At 38.8% G+C, this 27,528-nt stretch overlaps 1 protein-coding gene across 2 annotated transcripts in view; it reads left to right on the forward strand.

Annotated features, from left to right (window-relative positions):
• The window catches only part of LOC126416788 (YLP motif-containing protein 1), a 661,447-nt gene that overhangs the window by 608,374 nt on the left and 25,545 nt on the right, over positions 1 to 27,528 (forward strand). For both annotated transcript variants that reach the window (XM_050084654.1, XM_050084655.1), the window contains exons 10-11: positions 15,996 to 16,176; positions 16,664 to 16,834. In XM_050084654.1, coding sequence (XP_049940611.1) covers positions 15,996 to 16,176; positions 16,664 to 16,834 — 352 coding nt within the window. The remainder of the gene's footprint in view (positions 1 to 15,995; positions 16,177 to 16,663; positions 16,835 to 27,528) is intronic.

The following is a 27,528-nucleotide window of genomic DNA, read 5'->3' on the forward strand; positions in this document are numbered from 1 at the left end:
CTCTGCAATGTTTCTGGATCTTTCAAAAGCATTTGACACCATTGACCATGAAATGCTGATACAAAATTTAGGCAACTATGGCATTCGAGGGCAACCAGGTGAATGGATAAAATCATACTTGTGCAACCACAAGCAGTACATATCATTAGGAAACTCATACCAATCAGAAACCAAACCCATCAAATATGGAGTGCCGCAGGGTTTGGTAATGGGGTCATTGTTATTTAATGTGTTTGTTAATGATAAAGGTGTTGAGGAGGAAGAAAAGAAAATATTGTATGCTGATGATGTGAGAATACTAAAAAGTGACCAAAATATGGAACAGCTTGAGAGAAGAGCATACATATCTGCAAATGTCACAGCTCAGTGGCTGTTGGAAAATGAACTGGTTATAAATCTAAAAAAGACTATGCATGCAGTGTTTAATAACAAGGAGAAGGCTGTAGACATGGATTTAGAGGTTGATGAAACAAGGCTGGAAGAAGTAGAGTCTGCCAGATTCTTAGGTATTCTTGTGGATAATGAACTGAAATGGAAAAAAACATACTAATAATTTCTGTAAGAAACTGAGCTCTGTCATATTCTTAATGATGCAGCTATCACAGTATTCAGACAAGAACAGTGTATCATGGACTTTTCAAACCACACTTACAGTGTGGAGTGACTGTGTGGGGAAACTCTAATAAACAAGAGACAAAACGACTGTTTACATTACAAAAAAGCAGTTAGGACCATTTTAATAAGAAAGACCTCTGAAACGTGCAGAAACTGTTTCAAGAAGTTAGGTATCTTAACTTTTTCATCATTGTATGTATACAAAACAATAATGTACATCACAAAAGGTAGTGAGGACTGTATTACAAATGGTAGTGTACACACCCACAATACAAGAAGGGAGAATGAAGTATGGAGCATACCCCACTGACTGTGGCAATGCTAGAAAAAGGACCCCAATACTCTGGTATCAGACTACTAAGAAGTCTGCCTGAAAACCTGCAAGATAGTATACTTGACAATGACTTTCCAAAGAAACTTAAAGACTATCTCACTGAAAAGAGTTTTACAGTGTTGCAGAATACTTATGCCATTAAATTTGTATATATTGTTATTCATTATCAGTGATGTAAAAATGTAAGCTAAAGGGGTAGAAAAATGAATGATAATGAATGTTACTACTTTGACATGTCCTATATTACATGTACATTTACTGTACACAATGTAATCTTACAGGATCAAATAAAATTCAATTCAATTCAGTTCAGAGGAATTGTTATGTCAAGGCCAAGACTCCAACAAAACAACAAATTAATATCTGCAGCTGGTAAGAAGATGTTTCAGCTGTAATTGAAAATTATTCTCTACCATTTTTCCAGATTTCGCTACATTGGTTACTATATTTTTGCAACTAAACAGTCCTAATTTGCCTTGAGGTTCATGAAAACAGATATAAAACTGTGGAAACATTATCCAATGATATATATTTTTGCCATTCATTGACAGTACAAGTGACTGTCTTTTTTTAACTTGAAATGATATGGTGTGGTTCATACATAGATCTTGCATTAAAACTGACTGATAGCCTTTATTCACAGCATTTTATGGGATAACGAGAAGCTGTGTATTCACTTCAGCTACTAATTTCTCTACAGTATTAACTGTTAATGACATCTGTACACATTTACTTTTAGTAAAATTTGTAGCTTTGTGACTTCATTTTCTATATAATTTCTTGAATCTGTGTACCAGAGAACACAGTCTTATGGATCTCCCTCAGTAATGGCGTACTGAATATCATGAACAATTCCAAATATTTCAAGTAGTTCTTCTTTCACACTTTTTTGAGTTTCATTTTGGCACATATTTCATACTTTATGTAAATCTTTCCTCTATTTATGCAATGTACGTACGTTCAGATTTTATGAAACAAAAATGGTTTTGCATACTGGTACTGCTGAACTTTAAGTGCTTCTTCTCTCCTATGTTTAACCAAAAAATTTACAACTTTTTCTTTGTCACAGGTAACTATTATTGTACATATTTCCTTTGGGTTTGGAAGGTATTCTATTTTTGTTCTGGACTTTAACTAGCCCAACAGTCATCAAATCACAGAATCATCAGAGTTATTTCCTGTTTTGTCTAATGTTTACACAATTTCTAATGAAATATTGACACCATTTGAATGAATTTTGAAGGAATCAACTAATAAATAACATATATGTCGATCTTCAGGAGAAGTAGGTGATTTTGATTGCATAACATGTTCTTCTAATTTTATCTTGACACAAAGACAGATGCTAATAGTAAGCATGTGTGAAGAAAACAAAAAGAAAATAAATCCAGTTTTATCTATGTTGTTAATGCTTAGTGATAACGCCAAGGGAACTACTAATTGTTATGGATATTTAATAAGTTGTGAATTCTAGTGAATAATAGCTGTAATCAACTGTCACAGAGAGTAGCTGTGACCAATTGTTGCAGAGAAACTATCGATGAGAACTGAAATGCCAACTAAAGAAATACCCCTGCCATGTTGTGCATGTGCTGTCTACTACAGTTACGGTAGAAATGTACATTTCTCCAGCCATTTGGTGAGGTGCAAATGTGGCAATGTTCAGATTTAAAAAAAAAAAAAAAAAAAATAAATAAATAAAAAAATAAAAAAAAAACACTGTGTTTCTTTTGGTGTATTTTTCCTGTATAAAAGATTTTAAGACAAGTTTTAGCATATCATATTTCATCATTCTCTCATGAGCCTTGTCCAAACAATCTTGCATAGCTTCAATTTACATCCCAATGGATCTGAATTTCTTGTCTGCTGCAACAAATACACCAGTTCCATTTCCCATTTGTCTGTCCTTTTGATACACAGGGTGTCTTTTCAAACCTCCCACATTTCAAAGGCCTGAGGAGAAAACAACAGTAGAAATATTAATGCAGTTTCACCATATGCTAGGGAATCTCAAAGAATATATTTAATAATCATCAGTACACCTCTACTGTGAACCATTTGTTGACAAAGAATATTGAATCTGTATTGAGTTTATTGCCATTTTCTTTGTTAGATATCCTCTGTCACTGTTGCAGTCCCATGAATGGTATGATATGTTAATATAAGAATATTGTCCACTTTGGTCACATACACACAGTCCTTCATGAATACCCACAAGACGAAAGCCAGTGGGGTCATGTCCGGGGCATGGGGTAGCCAGGTAATGGGTCCTTTTTGTCCAGTACAGCAGTTGGGAAATTTTATATCCAGGAACTTTTCAACAGCCATTGACTGATGTGCAACTTGTTAAAAGACAATATTGGGTTGTAAGTATGAGGTGTGACCAAAAATTATGGGGAATTTTCATTTTTCAAAATAATTTGCCCCAAACTGACTTATGTGGGCTTCTCAGAAATGCTTGTCTGATGTCCTTCATTGTCTCTTCCAAAACACTATGATGTGTACCACCAGAATGTACCAGCACAGTTCCAATTCCCAGAAACTTGCAATACCATTACTTAATTGTTTTCAGGTGAATCACATCTCCATACAAACAATGAAAATCTCTTTGCGCAGTAATTGGCAATTTTGTTTCTGCAAACAATACTACTGCTTGTGCTGCTGTGGTGCACAATTTTTCGTTTGTGTGATCAAGCTGCATTCTGATGACAATAGTTGCCATTCCTGACACAGGAATATAAATCCTTTGAGATGCTCTAGTATATGATGGAATTTCATCATCATATCTCCTGCAGTTTTTTTCCTGGGCCTTTGAAATGTGAGAGGCTTGAAACAGACACCCTGTATTCTTTAATTTTCCTCCAAAATCTCACTGCTGTCAATTTTGGCTTTGAACCAGATTTCTGTACTTAGTTTTATGTGAGCTCCACTGCTTTTAGGAGTGCTTCAAACTCCAGTCTTTTGTTATGATAGTTTTAGCATATAATCACAGAGATTTTAGTTCTCTTGGCTGTAGAGGTCACTTCTTTAGATCTTACATCAATTATACAATTCTTGGTCTCCTATAGCTATTGTTACATGAACCAAAGAGTGTCACCTAATATACACAAAATTTTGTGTTCACCATGTATTGATCTTTAAACATTACTACTTAACTTGTATTGACTTATGGTTCATTGATGTCGTGGATACTGCGAATAATGAGAACATCACAAAAATTTCAAGCTTGACAAACTGTTTATTGACATCAGCTGATCAACAGAATTGACATCAGTGCAAAACTACCGATGAAACTCAGCTACACCGAACTGAACTGCACTGACTCCTGAAGTAAACAAAACTTGACTGACTGCCACCATGCAGCTTCACTGCGTTGCTTTAAATATAATTTTAACAATTGCTACCATTGTTAATTTATTACAAAATGTAACTTACAACTAAAAACAATTTCATCTAAACTAACTGCTGTTACATTTGTACAGGTTATAAAATATAATGTCAAATAACATAATATTTTTATCATCATCTTGGTTTTATGTGTGAAAATTAATTCACAATCTGATTTCAACAATTATTTTGATTTTACTTTAATTTCATAATAAGTAACTGTATGGATTTTCAAGAGGATGTCATTATCAGGAGAAAGAAAACTGGCATTTTACGGATCAGAGCGTGGAATGTCAGATCCCTTAATCGGGCAGGTAGGTTAGAAAATTTAAAAAGGGAAATGGATAGGTTAAAGTTAGATATAGTTCGGTGGCAGGAGGAACAAGACTTTTGGTCAGGTGAATACAGGGTTATAAATACAAAATCAAATAGGGGTAATGCAGGAGTAGGTTTAATAATGAATATAGCAATAGGATTGCGGGTAAGCTACTACAAACAGCATAGTGAACACATTATTGTGGCCAAGATACACACGAAGCCCACACCTACTGCAGTAGTACAAGTTTATATGCCAACTAGCTCTGCAGATGATGAAGAAATTGATGAAATGTATGATGAGATAAAAGAAATTATTCAGGTAGTGAAGGGAGACGAAAATTTAATAGTCATGGGTGACTGGAATTCGAGAGTAGGAAAAGGGAGAGAAGGAAACATAGTAGGTGAATATGGATTGGGGCCAAGAAATGAAAGAGGAAGCCATCTGGTAGAATTTTTTGCAGAGCATAACTTAATCATAGCTAACACTTGGTTCAAGAATCATCAAAGAAGGTTGTATACATGGAAGAACCCTTGAGATACTAAAAGGTATCAGATAGATTATATAATGGTAAGACAGAGATTTAGGAACCAGGTTTTAAATTGTAATACATTTCCAGGGGCAGATGTGGACTCTGACCACAATCTATTGGTTATGAACTGTAGATTAAAACTGAAGAAACTGCAAAAAGGTGGGAATTTAAGGAGATGGGACCTGGATAAACTGAAAGAATTAGAGGTTGTACAGAGTTTCAGGGACAGCATAAGGGAACAATTGACAGGAATGGTGGAAAGAAATACAGTAGAAGAAGAATGGGTAGCTTTGAGGGATGAAATAGTGAAGGCAGCAGAGGATCAAATAGGTAAAAAGACGAGGGCTAGTAGAAACCCTTGGGTAACAGAAGAAATATTGAATTTAATTGATGAAAGGAGAAAATATAAAAATGCAGTAAATGAAGCAGACAAAAAGGAATACAAACGTCTCAAAAATGAGATCGACAGGAAGTGCAAAATGGCTTAGCAGGGATGGCTAGAGGACAAATGTAAGGATGTAGAGACTTATCTCACTAGGGGTAAGATAGATACCTTCTACAGGAAAGTTAAAGAGACCTTTGGAGAGAAGAGAGCCACTTGTATGAATATCAAGATATCTTATGGAAACCCAGTTCTAAGCAAAGAAGGGAAAGCTGAAAGGTGCGAGTAGTATATACATGGTCTATACAAGGGTGATGTACTTGAGGACAATATTATGGAAATGGAAGAGGATGTAGATGAAGATGAAATGGGAGATACGATACTGCGTGAAGAATTTGACAGATCACTGAAAGACCTGAGTCAAAACAAGGCCCCGGGAGTAGACAACATTCCATTGGAACTACTGACGGCCTTGGTAGAGCCAGTCCTGACAAAACTCTACCATCTGTTGAGCAAGATGTATGAGACAGGTGAAATACCCTCAGACTTCAAGAAGAATATAATAATTCCAATCCCAAAGAAAGCAGGTGTTGACGGATGTGAAAATGACCAAACTATCAGTTTAATAAGTCACAGGTGCAAAATACTAATGCGGATTCTTTACAGACGAATGGAAAAACTGATAGAAGCCCACCTCGGCGAAGACCAGTTTGGATTCCATAGAAATGTTGGAACACATGAGGAAATACTGACCCTACGACTTACCTTAGAAGAAAGATTAAGGAGAGGCAAACCTACATTTCTAGCATTTGTGGAATTAGAGAAAGCTTTTGACAATGTTGATTGGAATACTCTCTTTCAAATTCTGAAGGTGGCAGGGGTAAAATAGAGGGAGTGAAAGGCTATTTACAATTTGTACAGAAACCAGATGGCAGTTGCAAGAGTCGAGGGGCATGAAAGGGAAGCAGTGGTTGGGAAGGGAGAGACAGGTTTGTAGCCTATCCCCAATGGTATTCAATCTGTATATTGAGCAAGCAATAAAGGAAAGAAAAGAAAAGTCAGAGTAGATATTAAAATCCATGGAGAAGAAATAAAAACTTTGAGATTCGCCGATGACATTGTAATTCTGTCAGAGACAGCAAAGGACTTGGAAGAGCAGTTGAACGGAATGGATAGTGTCTTGAAAGGAGGACATCAGATGGACATCAACATAGAAACACCTTCGAACTACTTCATGCTATCACTTCCCACAGATCAAATACGTGCTCTACAGAATATAACTACAATAATCTCCATTATCTTATATACACCTAGATTCTATTCTGTCATGAAAATGCTAACACTAACTTATCTATAACTATTATATACTGTACAGTACACACACATACATATCTAGAAAATTGTCTTTTATTCCCCCCCCCCCCCCCCCCCCCCCGAACTATACATTGTCCCACCAGTTATATCCTGAACATCATCACAGGTTCATAAAGCTAATAACATGCACAAAAAAAGTAAACATTACTTACTAATACAGATTGCCCACAGTGTGTGATGGCCAGAAAGTAGTTTCTTATCAACACTTACAATACTTATTATATACATAGTACACACTTTAACCTATTATCATCCTTATCTCTACCAAGCTGTTGTAACTTTCTCACTATGTTTTACACAACTCATTTCTCATGAACTAGTTATAAAATGTCTTTTTCACTTATGTTTCTGCTATAGTAGTAACTATTGTCTGAAATGCTTAAAGAATCATTATTTATGCATCTTAAGAGGTACAAAATAATTACAAATTATTGGTCAGTCATTACTGTAAGAAAGTCAAATTTAGTACACAGTTCACATTTTCAAATTATTCCTCAAATAATGTCACTCAATATTCACATTACATATAGAAAACTTACACTACAGAGAATGGATAACATTTAGAATCATCAAAAAAAAAAAAAAAAAAAAACAACCATTGCTATAAAACAAGCGTTCAGTGCATAATGTTGTGGAATGAGGAAAAACCGCAAATAGGCATTCATAAGAAGAAGAACAACACCACAAATCCAACAGGAGCATAATATGTAGGAAATTGTCCACGCAACCTGCCACTGATGATGCCTTGCAGAAAATAAAGGCGAAACGCGTATGGCACTAAAATTGTGTTTTATTCAGTTGCTGTCAGACGTTCCATAAGTAAAAATTATTAATATACCGTAACATTTACAATATTCATATTACATACAGAAAATTTATACTACTGAGAATGGATAGTATTTACAGTAAGATATAACTTCATTACAGGTTTATAGATAAGTAAAAGATGTAGCATACGAAAATGAAAAGAAAAAAATAGAATGCTGCATAGCTCGCAGACCTAGTGCTTGCCACGCACTTGACACAAGGATGTGGTGTCCTCCTAAGGCCATTTATGTCATCTTATTTTTTCATGGTTGATCCATCTATTATCACTTCTATTGTAACCACTATTATTATTCTGATTTTCATTATAACTCCTGCCTTGATTCCTGCTTTGATTACACCCCCCCTCTCTCTCCTCTTCCCCAGTTGGTTGATTGCCAAATCTGCCATTATTTAGCCTCTCATTTCTTTCAAAGGCTCTATCCAACTTATCTACGTATCTAAAGAATTGATCTACAGAGTCGTTTGATCCATAAATCAACTCCCACTGTACTCTTTTTGGTAATCTCCTTTTTAAGGCATCTATTTGTATTAATTAGTCAAAAGGCTTGTCTAAGTGCATCAGTTTCCTCAATTGGTATTCACAAAAACACTTCAAGCTACCATCACTTTCCCTATGCATTCGACCTTTCAAGAACTCACTTTTAATCCTAGCTCGCTCAGATTCTGACCAAAACTTATTTAAGAACCTTTTTTTCCTATTTGTCATATGACATGGTAGAATGAACATTCTGATTGACCCATGAGATTGCTTCTTCATCCAAAAATCGCTTAACAAATTTAGTTTTAGCATTGTCTGTTGTGTCATTACTAAAATTATCCTGACAATGCTGTAAAAGAATCAATAGGATGCAATTTCCCATCTCCTGGAAAGCATTTTAAAGGTATGCCACCCCATACACAATTACTATTGCTAATAAAATTTCTTTGAAATACACCCTCTTGTAATTCTACAACTTTCTTACTTAAATCTACAACAGTACAAATCTATTTTTTCATCACACTTCAGTTCTACATTACTTATTTGATTGGTAATGTCTGTAAATTTTAACTCGAGAGTTCCTTTTCTAAGCTTATATTTTTTCTTCTAAAACACTCCTAGTCTGAACAACCTCTACTTTTAAGTTTAGAATTTTCTGCCTCTTCATGTTTACCTACTTTTTTGAATCTCTCCTCATTTTTGAGCAAGTCTTGTGTGAAATTAGTTTCTAATGTATCTACCCTTTCTTCTACTGCTCCCACATGAGTATTGAGTTCACCGTGCCTTGTCTCGACAATAATTTTTAGTGCTGCCAAACCCTCTTGGATTTCCCTTACCTGATTAGTATTTTCAGTAACAGTATTTTTTAATCTACATCTACATCTACATTGATACTCCGCAAGCCACCCAACGGTGTGTGGCGGAGGGCACTTTACGTGCCACTGTCATTACCTCCGTTTCCTGTTCCAGTCGCGTATGGTTCGCGGGAAGAACGACTGTCTGAAAGCCTCCGTGCACGCTCTAATCTCTCTAATTTTACATTCTTGATCTCCTCGGGAAGTATAAGTAGGGGGAAGCAATATATTCGATACCTCATCCAGAAACGCACCCTCTCGAAACCTGGCGAGCAAGCTACACCGCGATGCAGAGCGCCTCTCTTGCAGAGTCTGCCACTTGAGTTTATTAAACATCTCCGTAACGCTATCACTGTTACCAAATAACCCAGTGACGAAACGCGCCGCTCTTCTTTGGATCTTCTCTATCTCCTCCGTCAACCCGACCTGGTACGGATCCCACACTGATGAGCAATACTCAAGTATAGGTCGAACGAGTGTTTTGTAAGCCACCTCCTTTGTTGATGGACTACATTTTCTAAGCACTCTCCCAATGAATCTCAACCTGGTACCCGCCTTACCAACAATTAGTTTTATATGATCATTCCACTTCAAATCGTTCCGTATGCATACTCCTAGATATTTTACAGAAGTAACTGCTACCAGTGTTTGTTCCGCTATCATATAATCATACAATAAAGGATCCTTCTTTCTATGTATTCGCAATACATTACATTTGTCTATGTTAAGGGTCAGTTGCCACTCCCTGCACCAAGTGCCTATCCGCTGCAGATCTTCCTGTATTTCGCTACAATTTTCTAATGCAGCAACTTCTCTGTATACTACAGCATCATCCGCGAAAAGCCGCATGGAACTTCCGACACTATCTACTAAGTCATTTTTATATATATATATATATATATATATATATATATATATATATAATTCTGCCATTTGTTCACTTAACTGAAGACTTAACTGTTGACTTTGCTGATCAGTATCCTGCCTAATCTATCCCACCTGTTCCTTCAGTTCTTTCATGTGCTGCATTAATAACATTAACAAATTATCTCCACCTACTCTTCCCTGTGTAATTGGAGTACTCATGATGACACTTTCACTAGAACTCTCTCCACCAAAACTTTGATCTACTCTTGGATTGCTGATGGACAATAGTTCACTGATACTTGATTCAAGGTACAAAGTGTTTTTTACTGATTCACATTCTACATGCTTCTCTTCATTTATTTTCGTGTACTCAATGTTATTCATCATACACAAATGTCACACAAGACTATTTAAAATTAGAAAATTAAAAGGAACAGTCACTCACCTGAATCCCAGTGGTGCAGTCCAAGAATTTGGTCCATTACCATCAGGTAATGACACCCAAAACATGAATTAACAATCTTCCTACAGCAGGTAACTTTTTTTTCCTTTTTTTCCCATAAACGGTCACCACAGACAATTCTCTGGGCAAAAGTTGTCTTTGTTCACATGTTTCATTCATGTCTTTACATAACTTGAAACGATCACTCATTAAACACAGTTCCAATTTCAAACATCAGTCCCAGCTCTACGCCACCACATGTAACGACCTCTAAACATCGCTACTTAACTTGCGTCAGCTTGTGGTTCATCAATGTTGTGGATGCTGCAAATAATGAGAACATCACAAAAATTTCAAGCTTGACAAATTATTTATTGACATCAGCTGATCAACAGAACTGACATAAGTGCAAAACTACCGATGAAACTCAGCTAAACTGAACTGAATTGCACTGACTCCTGAAGTAAACAAAAATTGACTGACTGCCCCAGTGCAGCCTCACTGGGTTGCTTTAAATACAATTTTAGCAATTGCTACCATTGTTAATTTATTACAAAATGTAACTTACAATTAAAAACAATTTCATGTAAACTAACTGCTGTTACATTTGTACAGGTTAAAGAATATAATGTCAAATAACATAATATTTTTATCATCATCTTGGTTTTATGTGTGAAAATTAATTCACAATCTGAATTCAACAATTGTTTTGATTCTACTTTAATGTTGTAATTAGTGACTGTTGGAATTTATTGCTAACATTTGTTCAAAGTATACACACCATGCTTCAATAGATTACATTAATTAAATACACACTTTTTCTCAAAAACTGGAATTTCATAGATTTGGGTGGTAAATATGTGCGTAATTTATGAGGGTGAGTCAAATGAAAACCTTAAATTTGTAATAACAAATAAAAATTTCAGGCCGTTATCCTGTAAGTTGGTAAGCATGCTACAAACAGCGTGCAGAATGGCCTGTAGGTGGCAGCATAGTGTAGATGCACACATACTATCGCAGTATCAGTATAAAAATGGCTGCCCCACTTGTGACTTGCACCAGGGAAGAATAGTGAATGATTTTTGCGTAGTGAAGGTGTGAAACCTATTGAAATTCGTCGATGAATGAAGGTTCAGTACAATGATGCATGTTTGTCGCAGCAGCAAGTCTACAATTAATGGAGTAGGAAGTTCACAAATTGTGTGACTTCAGTGGAATATGCTCCTCATCCAGGTCAGGCACAATGAGTTGTAGCTCCACAGAACATTGCAGCAGTTGAAGCCATAGTGAAGGAAAACTGCCAAGTGACACTGAATGACATTGCAACATGTTTACAGATTAGCCATGGGTCAGTACGCCACATTGTGCATGATGTGCTCCAGTTTCACAAAGTGTCTGCAAGATGGGTGCCACAGCAGCTGACTCCTGTAATGAGAGAATGACATGTTGATGCTCGTGAAGAACTTTTTTGACACTTTGAACGAGAAGGTGATGGCTTCCTTGCAAGAATCATTACTGGGGATGAAGCCTGGATTCACTTGCACCAACCGGAAATAAAGAGAGTGAGCAAGGAATGGCGCCATTAGTCATCACCAAAACCAAAGAAGTTTCCAACAGAGTCATCAGCAGGGAAGGTTATGCTGACTCTCTTTTGGGATGAAAAGGTGTCATTTTGGAGCATTACATTGGCTAGAGGGACCACTGTCACCAGTGCATCATACACAGATCCTAAAAAATTGTCTGTGGCCTGCAATCAAATCAAAACGATGTGGATTGCTGTCAGCAGGTGTCCTTTTGTAACATGACAATGCAAGGCCACACACTGCCTGTACAACAGTTGCAACAATCACAGACCTGCATTTTGAGAGTCTTCCTCATCCACCATACTCACCAGAGTGATTTCCAAGTGATTTTTATATGTTTGGACCACTCAAAGATGCAATGGGAGGAAAGGAGTTCCATTCTGATGAAGAGGTACGCCACACGGTGCATGAGTGGTTGCGCAGAAAATGAAAAGAATTATTTTCTAAAGGAATTTATGCACTTTGTAGGCACTGGAGGACTTGCATTGAGCATGGGGGAGATTATGTTGAAAAATGATACAGCTTTGTACCACTTCTTTGCAATTAATAATATTAAAAAAAATATTTAAGGTTTTCATTTGACTCTCCCTCATAATCACAATGAAGTATATAAAAATGAATAATGAATGAAATTACATCACTGGATAATGATTCGATTCAGTTCAGTTCAGTTCAATCTCTTTATTCATCTATTAAAAATATACATTGTATGGATGTAGACAATTACAATATAGTATCTTATACTTAATTTGTTTAAAAAACTTGGGTAATAAATATAAATATTTTATATCAGTATACATAAATTATATTACTTTTCCATATTCAGATATTTTTCAGTGTTATAAAAACTATGCATTAGTAAAAACTGTTTAAGATCTACCTTGAATTTATGAAATTCTTTGATTTTCTTTATCGTAGAAGGCAATGCACTGAAAACTATTTTTGGCTGGTAGTTTACACCTTTCTGGTAGAGCACTCCTTTGTGGGTGTGTCTGTGAAAATCATCTTTGTTCCTTGTTTCATGGTTATGAACCTGATATTTAATGTTGAAAATTCCTGGTGAGTTTTCAGAAAGCATACACATTCATAGATATATAAGTCAGGAAGAGAATCATTATTTTAAATCTTTAAATATTTCCCTACATGACACTCCGCAGGGAACCCCTTTCATTATTCTAATAGCCCTTCTTTGAAGTTTGAAAGCTTGTTTTGCCATACCCGTATTTCTCCAGAAGATCACACCATATCTAAGCAAACTGTTCATATAAGCAACATAAGAATGTACATCATTCTCCTGGCATGGCATTTCATCGATGTGAGACAGACATTTGTGGCCCTAATATTTAACCTCATGGAACAATTAATTGTGTGAGTTTCCAGCCACGAAGGATTGTATTGCTACTGTTGTTAATAAGTACTCTCTGTTTTCTCTTCGCCAAGTATGATGACATCTAACTAAGAGATTTCCCTTGACACCCCACCCACAGCTAGTCAGTTTTTGAAGAAGCATGATTAGGAGTATTGAAGGGTTTGGTAAGGCAACAAACGATATCTGATACACACATTCTATTATTGAAACAAGTGCTATATTTAGTGACTAATTAATATATTGTGTGGGTTGTGCTGCAGCCTTCTCTAAAACTTTACTGATGGTATAAAATAATAATGTGGGATGTATTATAATTTTCTGTCTGATCACATGCAACTCTTCCAAATATTTTTTAAAACATTGGTAACAATGAGAAAGGCGTTTAGTTACCATTTCATCCTGTCTGCCCTTCTAATGAACTGGCCAAACTTAAGCATAGTTTAACTTCTCTGGAAATTGTCCCTCTTCAAAAGGCTAGTTAACTATGTGTGAGAGTGGATGTGCAATACTGTGATAGACTGTTTTTGTTATTCTAGTTGGAACCTCACCCAAAGTCACTGATTATCAATTTTTATAAAATTGTTTGTGTGAAATTTTTAATGTGTGTGCTTTTTTCTCTCTAGCATTAGTATAATTTATGTGGTGGGAGTATCGTCAGATAATTACATTAGAACTGCCTGTTTTACTGTGTGACAATTTTCCTGTCACTAACATCAGAGAAATTTCCTATTTTCAGGGCAGCCAATTCTTGTTTTACTCAAGATGCTCTTGTCTGAACTTAGGGTTCACTTGATTTCAGCAGTCCTAGAGCTTCCTGTTCTCTTACTGATCTAGTATATCTTACTTATCATGAAAATAAAGCTGAAATGGCTGCTTGTGAATTTGAAGAACTGCCTTTGACTGAAAACTTCTCTTTTGTCTCTTAACCGTCATTACAGTTTCACTGACTCAGTTTCAGTTTCAGTGGAAGACAGTATCTCAGTCCTGTTGGTTTGGGTAATAGGTGGAATACACTGATTTCTCCTATCCATACCACTGATTCACAACTCACGGTAAAGTTGACAACCACTGACAGTCTTCATACTTCCTCTGTGGAAGAAAGAAGCCATGGGACAGGACAGTAATAAGGTACCTGACTCTTGGTAACTATCTCAACATACCCATATACAGCAGCTTCCAATTGCTTGACAGTACGTAGGGCGGTTTCCAGCTGTACACAAGCACCAAATAACTGATCCCGTGCCTCACAGTGAGGCTGCACTGTGGCTGGTGCAAATTTTTACCGAACAGTAAACAAATAACTCTGAAAAATGGTTGTTTATTCATTTTTAAATTCTGGATTTGTTAAAGTAAAAGTATTAACATTTCCCTTTAAATAATAATAATAAGTAAAACAATATTTCTATTAAGGCAACGTAAAAGCTTGGGATCAAAGTTACTGGTTTCTGGAAGCTTTTTCGAGATTATAGTTAATCAATACATATTACAAAAAAAAAGTGTGTGTGTGTGTGTGTGTGTGTGTGTGTGTGTGTGTGTGTGTGTGTGTGTGTTCCACATCTCCTCCTAAACCACTGGACCAATTTCAATCAAACTTGGTACCCATGTACCTTACTGTCTTGAACACTCATATTATAAAAGCACAGACTATTCTAACAGGTAATGCACAAATTTTGAATTGAGCTTACACCTAACAAATACATGCAACAAAGCTTGGTGCAAGACACAGGCATCACAGTGTCATTTTACTCTAAAGCTTATTACAACATCAAAAATATTTTTACCTCTAGTTCCGCAGTGAATTTTAGCTAAACTATCAGAGTTTTCTTTCATGAAACAGAAATTATGCAATTTAATGTGAAATACTTTTCTTAATTTTGAACCAAATTAATAATGTTGTAGAATGCTTTAAAAAAAAAAAAAAAAAAAAAAAAAAAAAAAAAAAAAAAAAAAAAAAAAAAAAAAAAAAAAAAACCCTCTCTTCATTTAGTTCAGCAATTGAAAAACCAAAATCCTGTTCATTGCAGTTTTAATTATCGTTAATTAATCTGTTATTAACAATATTCTTGAAAGGGGAAAGGGGTCTCATGTGAATGATTTATTACAATACTGAATTTAATTATCATTATATTGTTTAAAGGTCAATTGGTTAATTACATCACAACCTCTGTAAAAAATTTTCTCTGGAATAGGAGTGACAAGCAATTGTTTTCTCAAATGATCTCATAGAGAGCATAGCACAAAGTTTCTAGTTTTTATATGTTTCTTCATAAATGTGTGTCATATGTATCAAAACATTACTAATTATGTGTTTTCTCACTGTGGTGTATCAAATGTCTCCTAATCAGGCTTCACTTTGTTCTGCAACCATCCTAACATTCTTTTCAGGAAAAATCTGTTATTTATTAGTATGTTTACATTTTGGACAGTACCGTTCATAGTAAAGTTTCCAAATATTGAGATATTGTTTCTGTGTTATCTGTCACTATGGAAATCAATAACTTGGCAAAAAAGTATCTGATCATATAACTGTGGATATTATTTTCTTTAAGAGAATTATAAAAAGACATTATATCAGATTAAGCATTCATGCAGACTATCAGATTAAGCATTCATGCAGACTTTATATTTGTTCAGGTTAAGCATCAACAACCACAGCAACAACACTTACAACGGCAACACCACAGATTACCACCAGGACAAGTAGAAGGCAAAATTATTAACAGCCCACCTGAAAACTCACAAAGCAGAAAGAATTATGAATCAGTTGATATTGTAGTTTATACCACACAAGAACCTTCACTACACAGGGATTCTGGTATGTAATTAAGTAATATTACTGACTTAAAGAATTTGACAATTTTCAAATGTATGAATTAAATTAAATCAAATGCAACTACTAGTTTGACCTATACAAGATGGAATGCTAATTTAGTTGTTTCACTTATTTTAGTAAAAGATAAGGGTACGAGCTGCAATTTTTTTAAATTTTTAATGTCATTTTCCATTGCTGAGCACTTCCACTATATGAAAAGTTGTTGTGTTTACTCATTCCATTGTTTGTGATCCATCCATGGTTTCTCATTATTACAATAAAATTAATTAAAATTTTGAATCAGTCCATGAGAAATACCCAGATGGATCAATTTATTTTGCACTGGTTGCAAAAGGCAAGCATCTGAGTTTAAGATATTCATATTTTATAATGTTTGCAACTTGATTTCCTGTACTTGTTCCTGTTAGAGTTTTGTTTTCATTCTTCATTTTATGTTTACACTTTCTCAAGAGTGTGTTTGATATTGCAGGTATGAAAGCAAGTCACAGTGAGCACAGCAAAAATAGTTCACATACCAGGCATCCTGTCTCTCCTTCTCAGCCACTGAGGTCAGAGGGACCAGATGATACTGATATCATTGTGGAGCCAGTGGATGGCGAAGCTGCCCGTCCTAGTGGTGCCATTTTATCACTTGCACTTGGTAATACACTAAACATTGGCACCTCTCAGTTTTATTATTTGGAAATAATCTTGTAGTTGTCACCAAAGTGATATTCTTTAATGTATTTTTGTGACAGATATATGATTTAGACATTATGAGCTATAGAAAGTTGAGAATAGAATGAAGCCCTTCTTTCACATTTTTCTGGGAAAATGGTACTAGTGGGAAATTACATTTTCAGCCTATACATAAGTTTTACATTTTATGAGCACATTGGCAGTTCATAATTACTAACAAAAAAAATATGGAACTATAGTTCATTATAGTTTCAATCATGACTTTTTTCTACCTGATTCTTATTTCATAAACACATTTAAAAGTCTTGACGACTTAATGAATAATGTAACAGACTGTGGGCTTTCAAAAAAATGTGGCCCTCAACTACGTACCCTCAGACTCAGAGTTTAACTATTAAAAGTTTTGGCTGGTTTCGTTGTCTGAGGGCTGGGATATGTAGTTCCTGCCTTACATGCCAAATACTGCTGATTGTACAGTATACAATATGAATACACATATGAATCAAATGGTTGAAGTTTCCTATCACTTGGCAATTGCGAATTTTGAATGTAACATAGAAATTTATAAATGAAAGATTGCAATTAAATAAAATCTGCAGGTACTATTTTTAACGTGTTTAAATGATGAGTACAATAGCAGAAGTACCTTTAAGAATGCCATTTATTACTGCAAAACACTTATTGGTGTCTCCCGCGACCATGCAAAACCTGCCCAACAATCTCCAAATACGAGGGCCATTCAGAAAGTAACCTCCGGTTGATTTAAAAAAATACACCAAGTTAAATAAAAATATTTTAATATATACATCTTACAACTACATCTTTGCACTATTTTTCTACATAGTCTCCATAGCGATTGAGGCACTTATCATATCTCTTCACAAGCTTTGAAATTCCTTCTGCATAAAAATCACCCGCCTTTGCCTGGAGCCAGCCTGTGACCGCATCTTTGAGCTCTTCGTCGTCATCAAACCGCTTTGACCCGAGCCATTTCTTCAAATGCATGAAGAGGTGATAATCACTTGGCGCCAGGTCTGGGCTGTAAGGTGGATGGTTGATAACATCCCACTTGAAGGACTCAAGAAGGGCTGTTGTTCTGCGAGCAGAGTGAGGACGGGCGTTATCGTGCAAAAAACGATACCGGAAGTCAGCATACCACGGCGTTTGTTCTGTATAGCCCGTCGTAACTTTTTTATTGTTTCACAGTACACGTCTTGATTAATGGTCATACCACGTTCCATGAATTCAACCAACAACACCCCTTTGGCATCCCAAAACACCGTTGCCATCGGTTTTCTGGCAGAAAAATCTTGTGAGGCTTTTCTTGGTTTGGTAGGCGAATTTGAATGTGCCCACATCTTTGATTGTTCTTTTGTCTCAGGGTTCACGTACTTAATCCAGGTTTCGTCACCGGTCACGATTCTGTTTAACAATGGTTCTCCTTCGTCCTCATAACGTGACAGAAAGTCTAATGCAGAGGCCATTCTTTGAGTTTTGTGGTGGTCGGTAAGAATTTTGGGCACCCATCGTGCACAGAACTTACGGTAACCCAATCTTGCTGTCACTATCTCGTACAAGAGAGTCTTAGAAATCTGTGGAAAACCAGTAGACAACTCCGACATTGAGAAACGTCGATTTTCACGAACTTTTGCATCAACTGTCTGAACGAGTTCGTCAGTCACCAATGATGGTCTACCACTCCTCTCTTCATCATGAACGTTTTCTCGTCCACTTTTAAATAAACGTACCCATACACGGACAACTCCTTCACTCATAACTCTTGGTCCGTACACAGCACAAAGCTCACGATGAATAGCTGCTGCAGAATATCCTTTGGCTGTAAAAAACCTTATGACAGCACGCACTTCACATTTGGCGGGGTTTTCTATTGCAGCACACATTTCAAACTGCCACAAAAACTAAACTAGCGCAGGAACGACGTTCACTCGACCACGGCTTGATGCCGACTGACCTGTTGAGTGCGTGAACACACAGATGGCGTCGCTACTCCCCCCACAACCCGCACTGTGACCAATCGGAGGTTACTTTCTGAACCGCCCTCGTATTTCCTGTGACTGCCTGGCATGCCTTCCCGCCCAGCAATCCCCCACTCTGATTAAGTCTCTCCACTGACTTCGGTAGTGGCCTAATGTAGAAACGAGTGCTGTGATTTTCTAGAGTGATCCTGACATATGAAATAATGGATTTACCTTTAAATAACTTGAAATTAAATCTATATTCCTGTGGCTTGACCATAAACATGCTCTAACACACATTATTAAATACATAAACATATATCAAAGGAATAGAAACAAAAGTAGGCCAGTAGCCTAATGCCTCTGTGCTTTCTAAAACACAGTAAATATTTGACCAATTTCTTCATGAATAGTATATATTGGATATAAACAAAGACATGGATGAGTAAATATATTTATAAGCATGCTGTTACAGTTTCTTCATTTAACTATGGCCTGACGTGATCGATAGTGATTGGCCACTTTGACCTCAAATAACTCGTGTACTATTCAAGTTAAATGCCTGTATTTCATACCAATTTAGGTTTACAGTAATAGCTTGTTAAAAACACATTGATTGACGAAATCGGATGAACCATATAGATTTTGGAAATTCGTTTCTGGGTGCTACTTGCATTATTTACAGTCAGATACCAAACTTTAAACTAGTAAAGATATTGAAAATTCCTTTATTTATTTTTCTAACACCTAATACAATTCCGACTGAGTTATCACATTTTTTAACAATAATGATTGGATTGCAGTAATCACTCCTACATTGTTCGACTATACCCCAATCCAACATTTGTTTTAATTGAACTCTGATGGCATCCTGATCAGCTATAGGTATTACATACGGTTTGCACTTTATTGGTTCATGAGGTTTCACTTTTATAGAGTACTCAAAGTCTGTAACTTTACAAGATCGATCTGAAAATACATCCTCATAGCCATACAACAACTCTTTCTTTCACTCTTCTGATATACCTTTGACTGCATCAATCACTTCCTTAATTCTGTTATGCATATCGACTCCCTCACTCCAACCCTCAGCAACTATGACATGACCAATCTGATTTTCACCTGTTAAAAGTCTTTTAAATTTTAGTATTTGTTGTCTTATTAGCTTACTCGTACCAACAACTGCCATTTTAATCTGAGCGCTAGTGACTGGGAGGATTCATTGTTTCCTATTTTTGATCATGTTCATAAAACACTCCAACACTGCTGACACATTACTACCTGAATCCAGAAGTGCATCTACCATTTCTTTGCGAACTTTAAATTCAATAACTGGCTGTACATTTACCATTTCCTTTCATTCTAAATATTTCTCCCTTAATAAATAATTTTCTACTCTTGTCCCTTCTCTTCCAATTCTAGCGCACACACATCCTATTCTATCCATACCTCAATCTCATGTTCATCCCAAAATAATTTTTTAATATTTTCTTCGCCCCAAATTAATTCCTTCCATTTTCTAAACCTCTAGCAATTTTAAACTTCTCTCATTTCCACATATGCGGCAGTAACGACTGTAACATTTTACCTTACCAATGCCACTCTGTCACATTAAAATCACACTCCTACTTCACATACCAATTCCTACGAACTCCATTACACAAACTGCCCCCATCTACACTATTTACTTCAGCCCTCTCTAAATTTTCTGTTAGTTCTTCCACACCTTTCGCCAATTCACTACCCACCACATGCACAACTTTACTGTTTTTACCCTGCAAAATATCGACACTTGCAAATTCAACAAAATTACACATCAACTCACTGTTAAATCTTTCTGAAATCTTTCTGAAATAATACATCAATGCCTAAGCCATCATCACCATAGATATTCATCTCAGCAACCTTATCTGCTGATACACCATTTAAATCATTACAAAATTTCACATCAGAAACCTTACTTTCCTCCATCGACAAATTAACATTACATGAATCGTACACAACTTTATCCTCCACCGCTACATTACACAAGTTGCTGCTACCTTGTTGTACAATTTTGGGACTTCCTCTGTGATTGGACAAAAATTAGCTCACACTACCACTTCTACACACTTTTCATCCAGATTAACCACAGATCTTACTTTACATACTTTCTCACATTCATACTCTGACAAACGTTTTAGATCCACACATTCATCAATAAGTTTCATTTCACCATTTCACAGATCCGGTATTTGCCCCAGGGACATTTATAACCGGTGTGGCCTGTTGGAAGGCTAATAAATTTAAATCAGTTTTTATCTGTTGCATTTGTTTTTTAAATTCATTTTCACTAGTAATACTGGACTCTATTTTAGCTTAATTTTTGCCCATGTCTTTCACCCTTTCACCTACATGATTTGCAATGTCACTAACTGCTAAGTTTATATTGCCTTTATGAGCATCTTGCACTTTTATACAGTCACTTACCTTGCCCCCAAGTTCCGTCTGTATCTTACTCATTTTTTCCATAATATCTTTTTCCACTGATTCGATTTTAGATTTTACTGTTACTACTTCATCTGTAACTTTCCCCATATCCACTTGGACACATTTTAATTTATTATCAATTGCTTTTTCAAGGTTACCCATAATTTTTTTCACCACACACACACACACACACACACACACACACACACACACACACACACACACACACACAGACACTAGAAACGCGTAAATTCCTTCCTCTGAAGTATTAATACTAGTAGGTTTTACATCATTACATAAATTATGATTACTCTGTTACCTTAAACAGAAATCACTACCTCCACCAATAAATTTTTAACTTCAATTGCTGGTGAGACCAATGCTAAGCCTCCCTTGGTAACATTGACACTTTCTGCTGAAACACAATCACCCTCACTTGCAACTGGCGAGTCCAAAACTATGCCGCCTTCAGTAATATCGTCACTTTTTGCTGACTCACAAATACTTGCTGCTACACCACCTTCCTTGCTGCAGTTGCTACTATTTGCTAATACCGCTTCAGAACTTTCCACACAATTTGCTTTCACAAAATTCATCTCCTCTTTAACTTCTTTTTGAACCACTGAATCTCTCCATTCATCACTATTCACACATTCATTCATTAGACATTCACAACTTTTGTGGCGGCGTTCGTAGCGACAAACAATTCGCTGTAGAAACGGCTTACGAAGTCACCGCCACACTTTTAATAGCGGGCCGACCGGTCCGCTGGAACAGTGAACAGAAAGATGAAAACCCAAACACTCTGATTAAATAAAAGTCGGTACTTATCTTTATTAACGAAGATACAGAAACACAGTAGTGAACTCCGTATCTACAGAAATCTGTCTAGTTCGAGTCGGAGCGGCTAGGTCAGCGTCGGCTGACGACAAGCAACAACTCTGCTGCGATGAACACACAACTGACTAGCAAGTACACAATTCGGTGGCGAGTATACAACTGAGCTTCAAATACAGAACTGTCCTAGCGCTCGCGACTCCAGCGCTTAAGAAGCCAGAAGCCAGCGGTGGCGCGCGCAGACTTGCGGCGATTTCCTGTCTCGCTGGCGCTGCTTATGCGGACGGCGTCCGGACTTTGATGCTGCCAACCTTTTGGCAGCGGGCTCGGGTGGCATTACTGGCTAGGATATAACACTCCTCCCCCCCAAATCGCCGCACCGTCGTTGAATAATGACGTGGCAAGCGTCGACGGCGGGGGAGGGATCTGGCCGCAGGCGTAGCAGAAGAGACCGGGGCGGAGACTGTTGTCGGTGGCAGTCCCCGGTCCGCACCCCAGCATTGGCTGCGCGGGGCCTCGGGAAACACCGACTGAAAACCGAGGTCAGGGTGCACGCCTGTGACCATGGGCGCAGCTTCTGGTACTGGACGCGATGGGGCGTCGGGACCCACGAAGAGAGGCAGCGTCTCCTGACGCTGCGTCGACGGCTGCTGAGTGGGCGCCGGACAAGGTGCTGCGGTGTCAGACTCCTTGGGGGTGCCCAAGGAAAGCGGCTGCAGGACAGGCTGCACAGCCACCACTTGGGAAGGCGGCCCGGCTAAGGGGTCGACGTCCATCAGCTCCGAAGGCGGTGGCGACTGAAGAGGGACCGCAGGCGCCGGAGCGACCACCTGGGGCGCTCCCAGATGAAGCTGCGCGGGAGGCATCAACGGGACGGGCTGTCGGCATGGTAGCGGCGACGGCTGCTGCTGCTGCCCTGGGGGCGGTAGCAAAGTTGGAAGGCGCGGCTGGAACCCGCCGTGGACCAAATCTGTGGACAAAGAACGAGCGGCAGAATCCGGGCGGCCAGCGCGGCGCAACTGGTTCTGATGCCTCCTGTGCACCCCAGTAGCACCTTGAACAGTATAAAAACCGCAACCCTGGACACTTATCACGGTACCACGTTCCCAACGACGGCGACTGTGATAAACTCTGAAAAAAACGACGTCGTTGCGCTGAAAACGCGTGCGATGCTCAGAAGCGGCGGGTCGATCCGGGGGGTGCAACAACCGTAGTAGGGTGCGATGACGACGGCCGTGGAGAAGCTCCGCAGGCGAAGGGCCGTCGCGTGGCGTGGTCCGGTACGACGACAGGAACGTGATGAGGGCCTGCTGACGAGAGTGCGTAGCACGAAGGCGGTCCATATGATCCTTGAATGTGCGTACAAAACGTTCCGCTGCACCATTCGATTGAGGGTGGGACGGCGGAGTAAGAACATGGCGAATGCCATTGGCAGAACAAAAACTTTCAAATTCAGCAGAGGTAAATTGTGGACCATTGTCAGACACTAAAACTTCTGGAAGACCCTCAATACAAAAAATTGAAGTCAACGCCTGTATAGTTTGTGCAGACGTTGTAGACTGCATGGGCACAACAAACGGAAAATTACTAAATGCATCTATCACGATGAGCCAACGAGAATTCCAATATGGACCAGCGAAATCAATATGTACCCGCTGCCAGGGACCAGCAGGGCGTGCCCACTCAAAATAGTGTTGAGGCGGAGCAGCTTGGTGTCCGGCACACGTCGAACAATCTGTAGACATCTGCGTAATCTGCTTATCAATGCCGATCCATGTACAATGACGGCGGCAAGCCGCTTGGTGCGGACCACTCCCCAATGACCTTGATACAACAAGTCGTGGACCTTGGATTGGAGCACTTGGGGAACCACTACACGAAGCTGGTCATTCTCGGTGCGTAACAGCAAAACTCCGTGCGAAACAGACAACAGATGACATTGCGGATAATAGCGACAAACCACAGGATCCGATATGTCCTTTGCCTTGGACGGCCAACCACGTTGAACAAAACGTAATAGTAAACTCAGATGAGGATCCGTAGCTGTCTCACGTGCCACCTGACGATAATCAATCGGAAAATCCCGGAGGGATTGATGCTCATCGGCGTCAATATGATGGCAAGAGTCGTCAGAGGAATCGAAGACATCATCTGCAGCAATCGGCAATCTAGAAAGCGCGTCAGCATTTGCATGCTGAGCTGTAGGGCGATACAGTATCTCATACTGGTATTGTGATAACAAAAGAGCCCAATGTTGTAGTCTCTGAGCTGTCCGCTGAGGAACTGTTACTAAATAGAATGGTCTACCATAGAGGTAGTGATGGAATTTTGTGACACCGAACACAATAGCCAACGCTTCCTTGTCCAATTGGCTTTAATTACACTGAGCTTTGTTTAGCAATTTAGATGCGAACGCAATAGGACGTTCGGTGTTACCGACTCGGTGAGACAACACAGCACCGAGGCCGAAAGAAGAGGCATCACAAGCTAACACCAGAGGCTTGTGAGGGTCGTAATGGACCAGACAACGATCATTCAATAAAGCCTCTTTAAGCTGCTGAAAGGCTGATTGGCAATCGCGAGGGGCGGGCAAATCACGAATAGCTGCTAAATGTGACTGGGAGGGATGAATGCCTAGAGCATTAATAACATGTCCCAGATACTCCATCTCCGTAAGGAAAAATGAACATTTATCGATGTTGCAACGTAGGCCTCCCTGAGACAACACTGTAAACAAACACTCCAAATTACGGAAATGTTCAGCAGGCGTCTGACCGGACACAACAATATCGTCTAAATAGTTGCAACACGATGGCACATTAGCCAGAAGTTGTGACAAAAAACGCTGAAAAACAGCTGGAGCTGACGCACAACCAAAAGGCAAACGCAGAAAACGGAACAACCCCAACGATGTGTTTATGACAAAATACTGTTGTGATTGCTCGTCGAGGGGCAATTGCAAATATGCTTCACGGAGATCAATTTTGGAAAAGAAACGAGCTTCCCCTAACTAATCCATCAGCTCGTCCGGTCTAGGCAAAGGAAAAGAATCAATGACAGTCTGAGGATTAACTGTCGACTTAAAATCAGCACACAAACGTAACTTGCCAGACGGTTTCTTTATAATAACTAAGGGAGAAGCCCACTGGCTCGCTGAAACGGGTTGAATAACACCGTTGTTTTGCCAACGACGAAGTTCATCTTCTACAGGTGCCCGGAGGGCGTGAGGCACTGGACGAGCATGAAAAAATCGAGGCTGAGCATTATCTTTTAACGTAATATGAGCGGCAAAGTTCGCAGCACAACCTAATTCGTCTTTAAATATGTCACTGTATTGTTTACACAAATCGGTTATGCTGTCTTGAGGAACAACAACAGAATTAATTTGCAACACACTGTCTTGGATAGACAGGCCAAACAAGTCAAAACAGTCTAATCTGAAAATGTTTACACTGTCTGTAGCGCGGAGCACTGTGAATGAAACTGTTTTTGTATTGCCACGGAATGTGGCTGGCACACTACATACACCTAACACAGGAATTTGTTCTCCACTATAAGTAGCCAAAGAATGTTTTGCCGCTGAAATTTTAGGGCGGCCGATAGCCGCATATGTAGCACTATTTATGAGAGTCACAGACGCACCAGTGTCTAATTGAAAATTGAAGGTCTTATCCTGGATGTGTAGCTTCACAAATAGTTTATTACACTGTCTCTGGATCGGTGCAGTGGAGGCGGAAGACACAAAATCAGGGCGTTTAGCACGTGTTCGCTGCTTACGACAACTCATGGGTTGGGCGGGTGGAACAACAACTCCCGCTTCACTTACAGTCTGTACATTACTTTTTACAGCGTTTGAATTACGCTTGGGTCGCATAGCAGAGGGCTGGGTGGGTGGCTTATTGCGAACAAGTTTATTACCCACACAAACCGTGGAAGAGTCTTTAAACGCGACCTTCTGGGCGGGCTGACTTTGAAGAACATGAATATCCATGGGCTGGACAGCACTAGAATCGTTCTTGCGTTTATGCAAACAAACAGTCTGGATGTGTCCTTTCCTTTGACAAAAGTGACAAACCGCGTTTCTTAACGGGCAACGGTCACGAGGATGAGCAAGAACACACTTAGGGCAAGACTTAACTCCATCATTTTGCACACGCGGCTGACGAATGTGTTTAACATGATGTGGCCGGCTAGTGTTTACAGTCTGACTCTGCCTGTGGGGCCGCGGGCATGACAGAACTTGCTTAGCACAGGCAATTTGAGAAATACATGGCTGATCTAACTCACACTCAGCATAGTCAAAAGTATCTTGGGCTTCAATGATGTTCATCACAGTCTCTAATGACGGGTCAGGCAACTTTAAGATAGCAGCACGAATACGAGAATCTGCAATGTTTTGAGTAATAGCGTCTCATAACATGACATCACTGTAGGAAGCTCCACACGCACACAATTAAATCGGCACTGACGGGTGAGGCCCCGTAAATCTGTTAACCACTGTTTATTAGATTGATGTGGCAGTTTCTTTAATCTGAAGAACTTGAATCTGGCTGCTGCCACATGAACTCGCGACTCGAAATACTCAGCAAGCTTGTTAACAACAATGTCATAGTCTAAAGCTTCTGGCTTGGATTCCGGGAACAACTTACAAAGTAGTCGATAGACTTCCACGCCTGCAGTGGAAATTAAATAAAGATGCCGCTCAGTACCCGTGATTTTGTAGACTGTCATGTGCGCCTGCAACTGCGCGAAATTTTCTCGCCATTCTTCTCTTGATGCATCAAAAGCACGGAAAGGTGGTGCTGCCTGTGCTTGTTCCTTTTGTGTTGGAGGATTATCTGCTTGTTTGGCAATTGCTTCCACCAGACTTTGTATTTGCTGACTTTGTAACAAGATCAACTGTTGTAATTCGGCAGACATAGTGAACACAAATTAAACCAGCCCCCAAAATTTTATCGCTATAATTAGTATAACCAGAAACAAGTGGAACCAGCCCTGCACACGAGTTCGGAAGCCCTTGTCGCCAGTTTTGTGGCGGCGTTCGTAGCGACAAACAGTTCGCTGTAGAAACGGGTTACGAAGTCACCGCCACACTTTTAATAGCGGGCTGACTGGTCCGCTGGAACAGTGAACAGAAAGATGAAAACCCAAACACTCTGATTAAATAAAAGTAGGTACTTATCTTTATTAATGAAGATACAGAAACACAGTAGTGAACTCCGTGTCTACAGAAATCTGTCTAGTTCGAGTCGGAGCGGCTAGGTCAGCGTCGGCTGATGACAAACAACAACTCTGCTGCGATGAACACACAACTGACTAGCAAGTACACAATTCGGTGGTGAGTATACAACTGAGCGGCGAATACAGAACTGTC

This window comes from Schistocerca serialis, chromosome 8 (genome assembly GCF_023864345.2).
Source record: "Schistocerca serialis cubense isolate TAMUIC-IGC-003099 chromosome 8, iqSchSeri2.2, whole genome shotgun sequence".
NCBI classification, from domain to species: Eukaryota; Metazoa; Arthropoda; class Insecta; order Orthoptera; family Acrididae; genus Schistocerca; species Schistocerca serialis.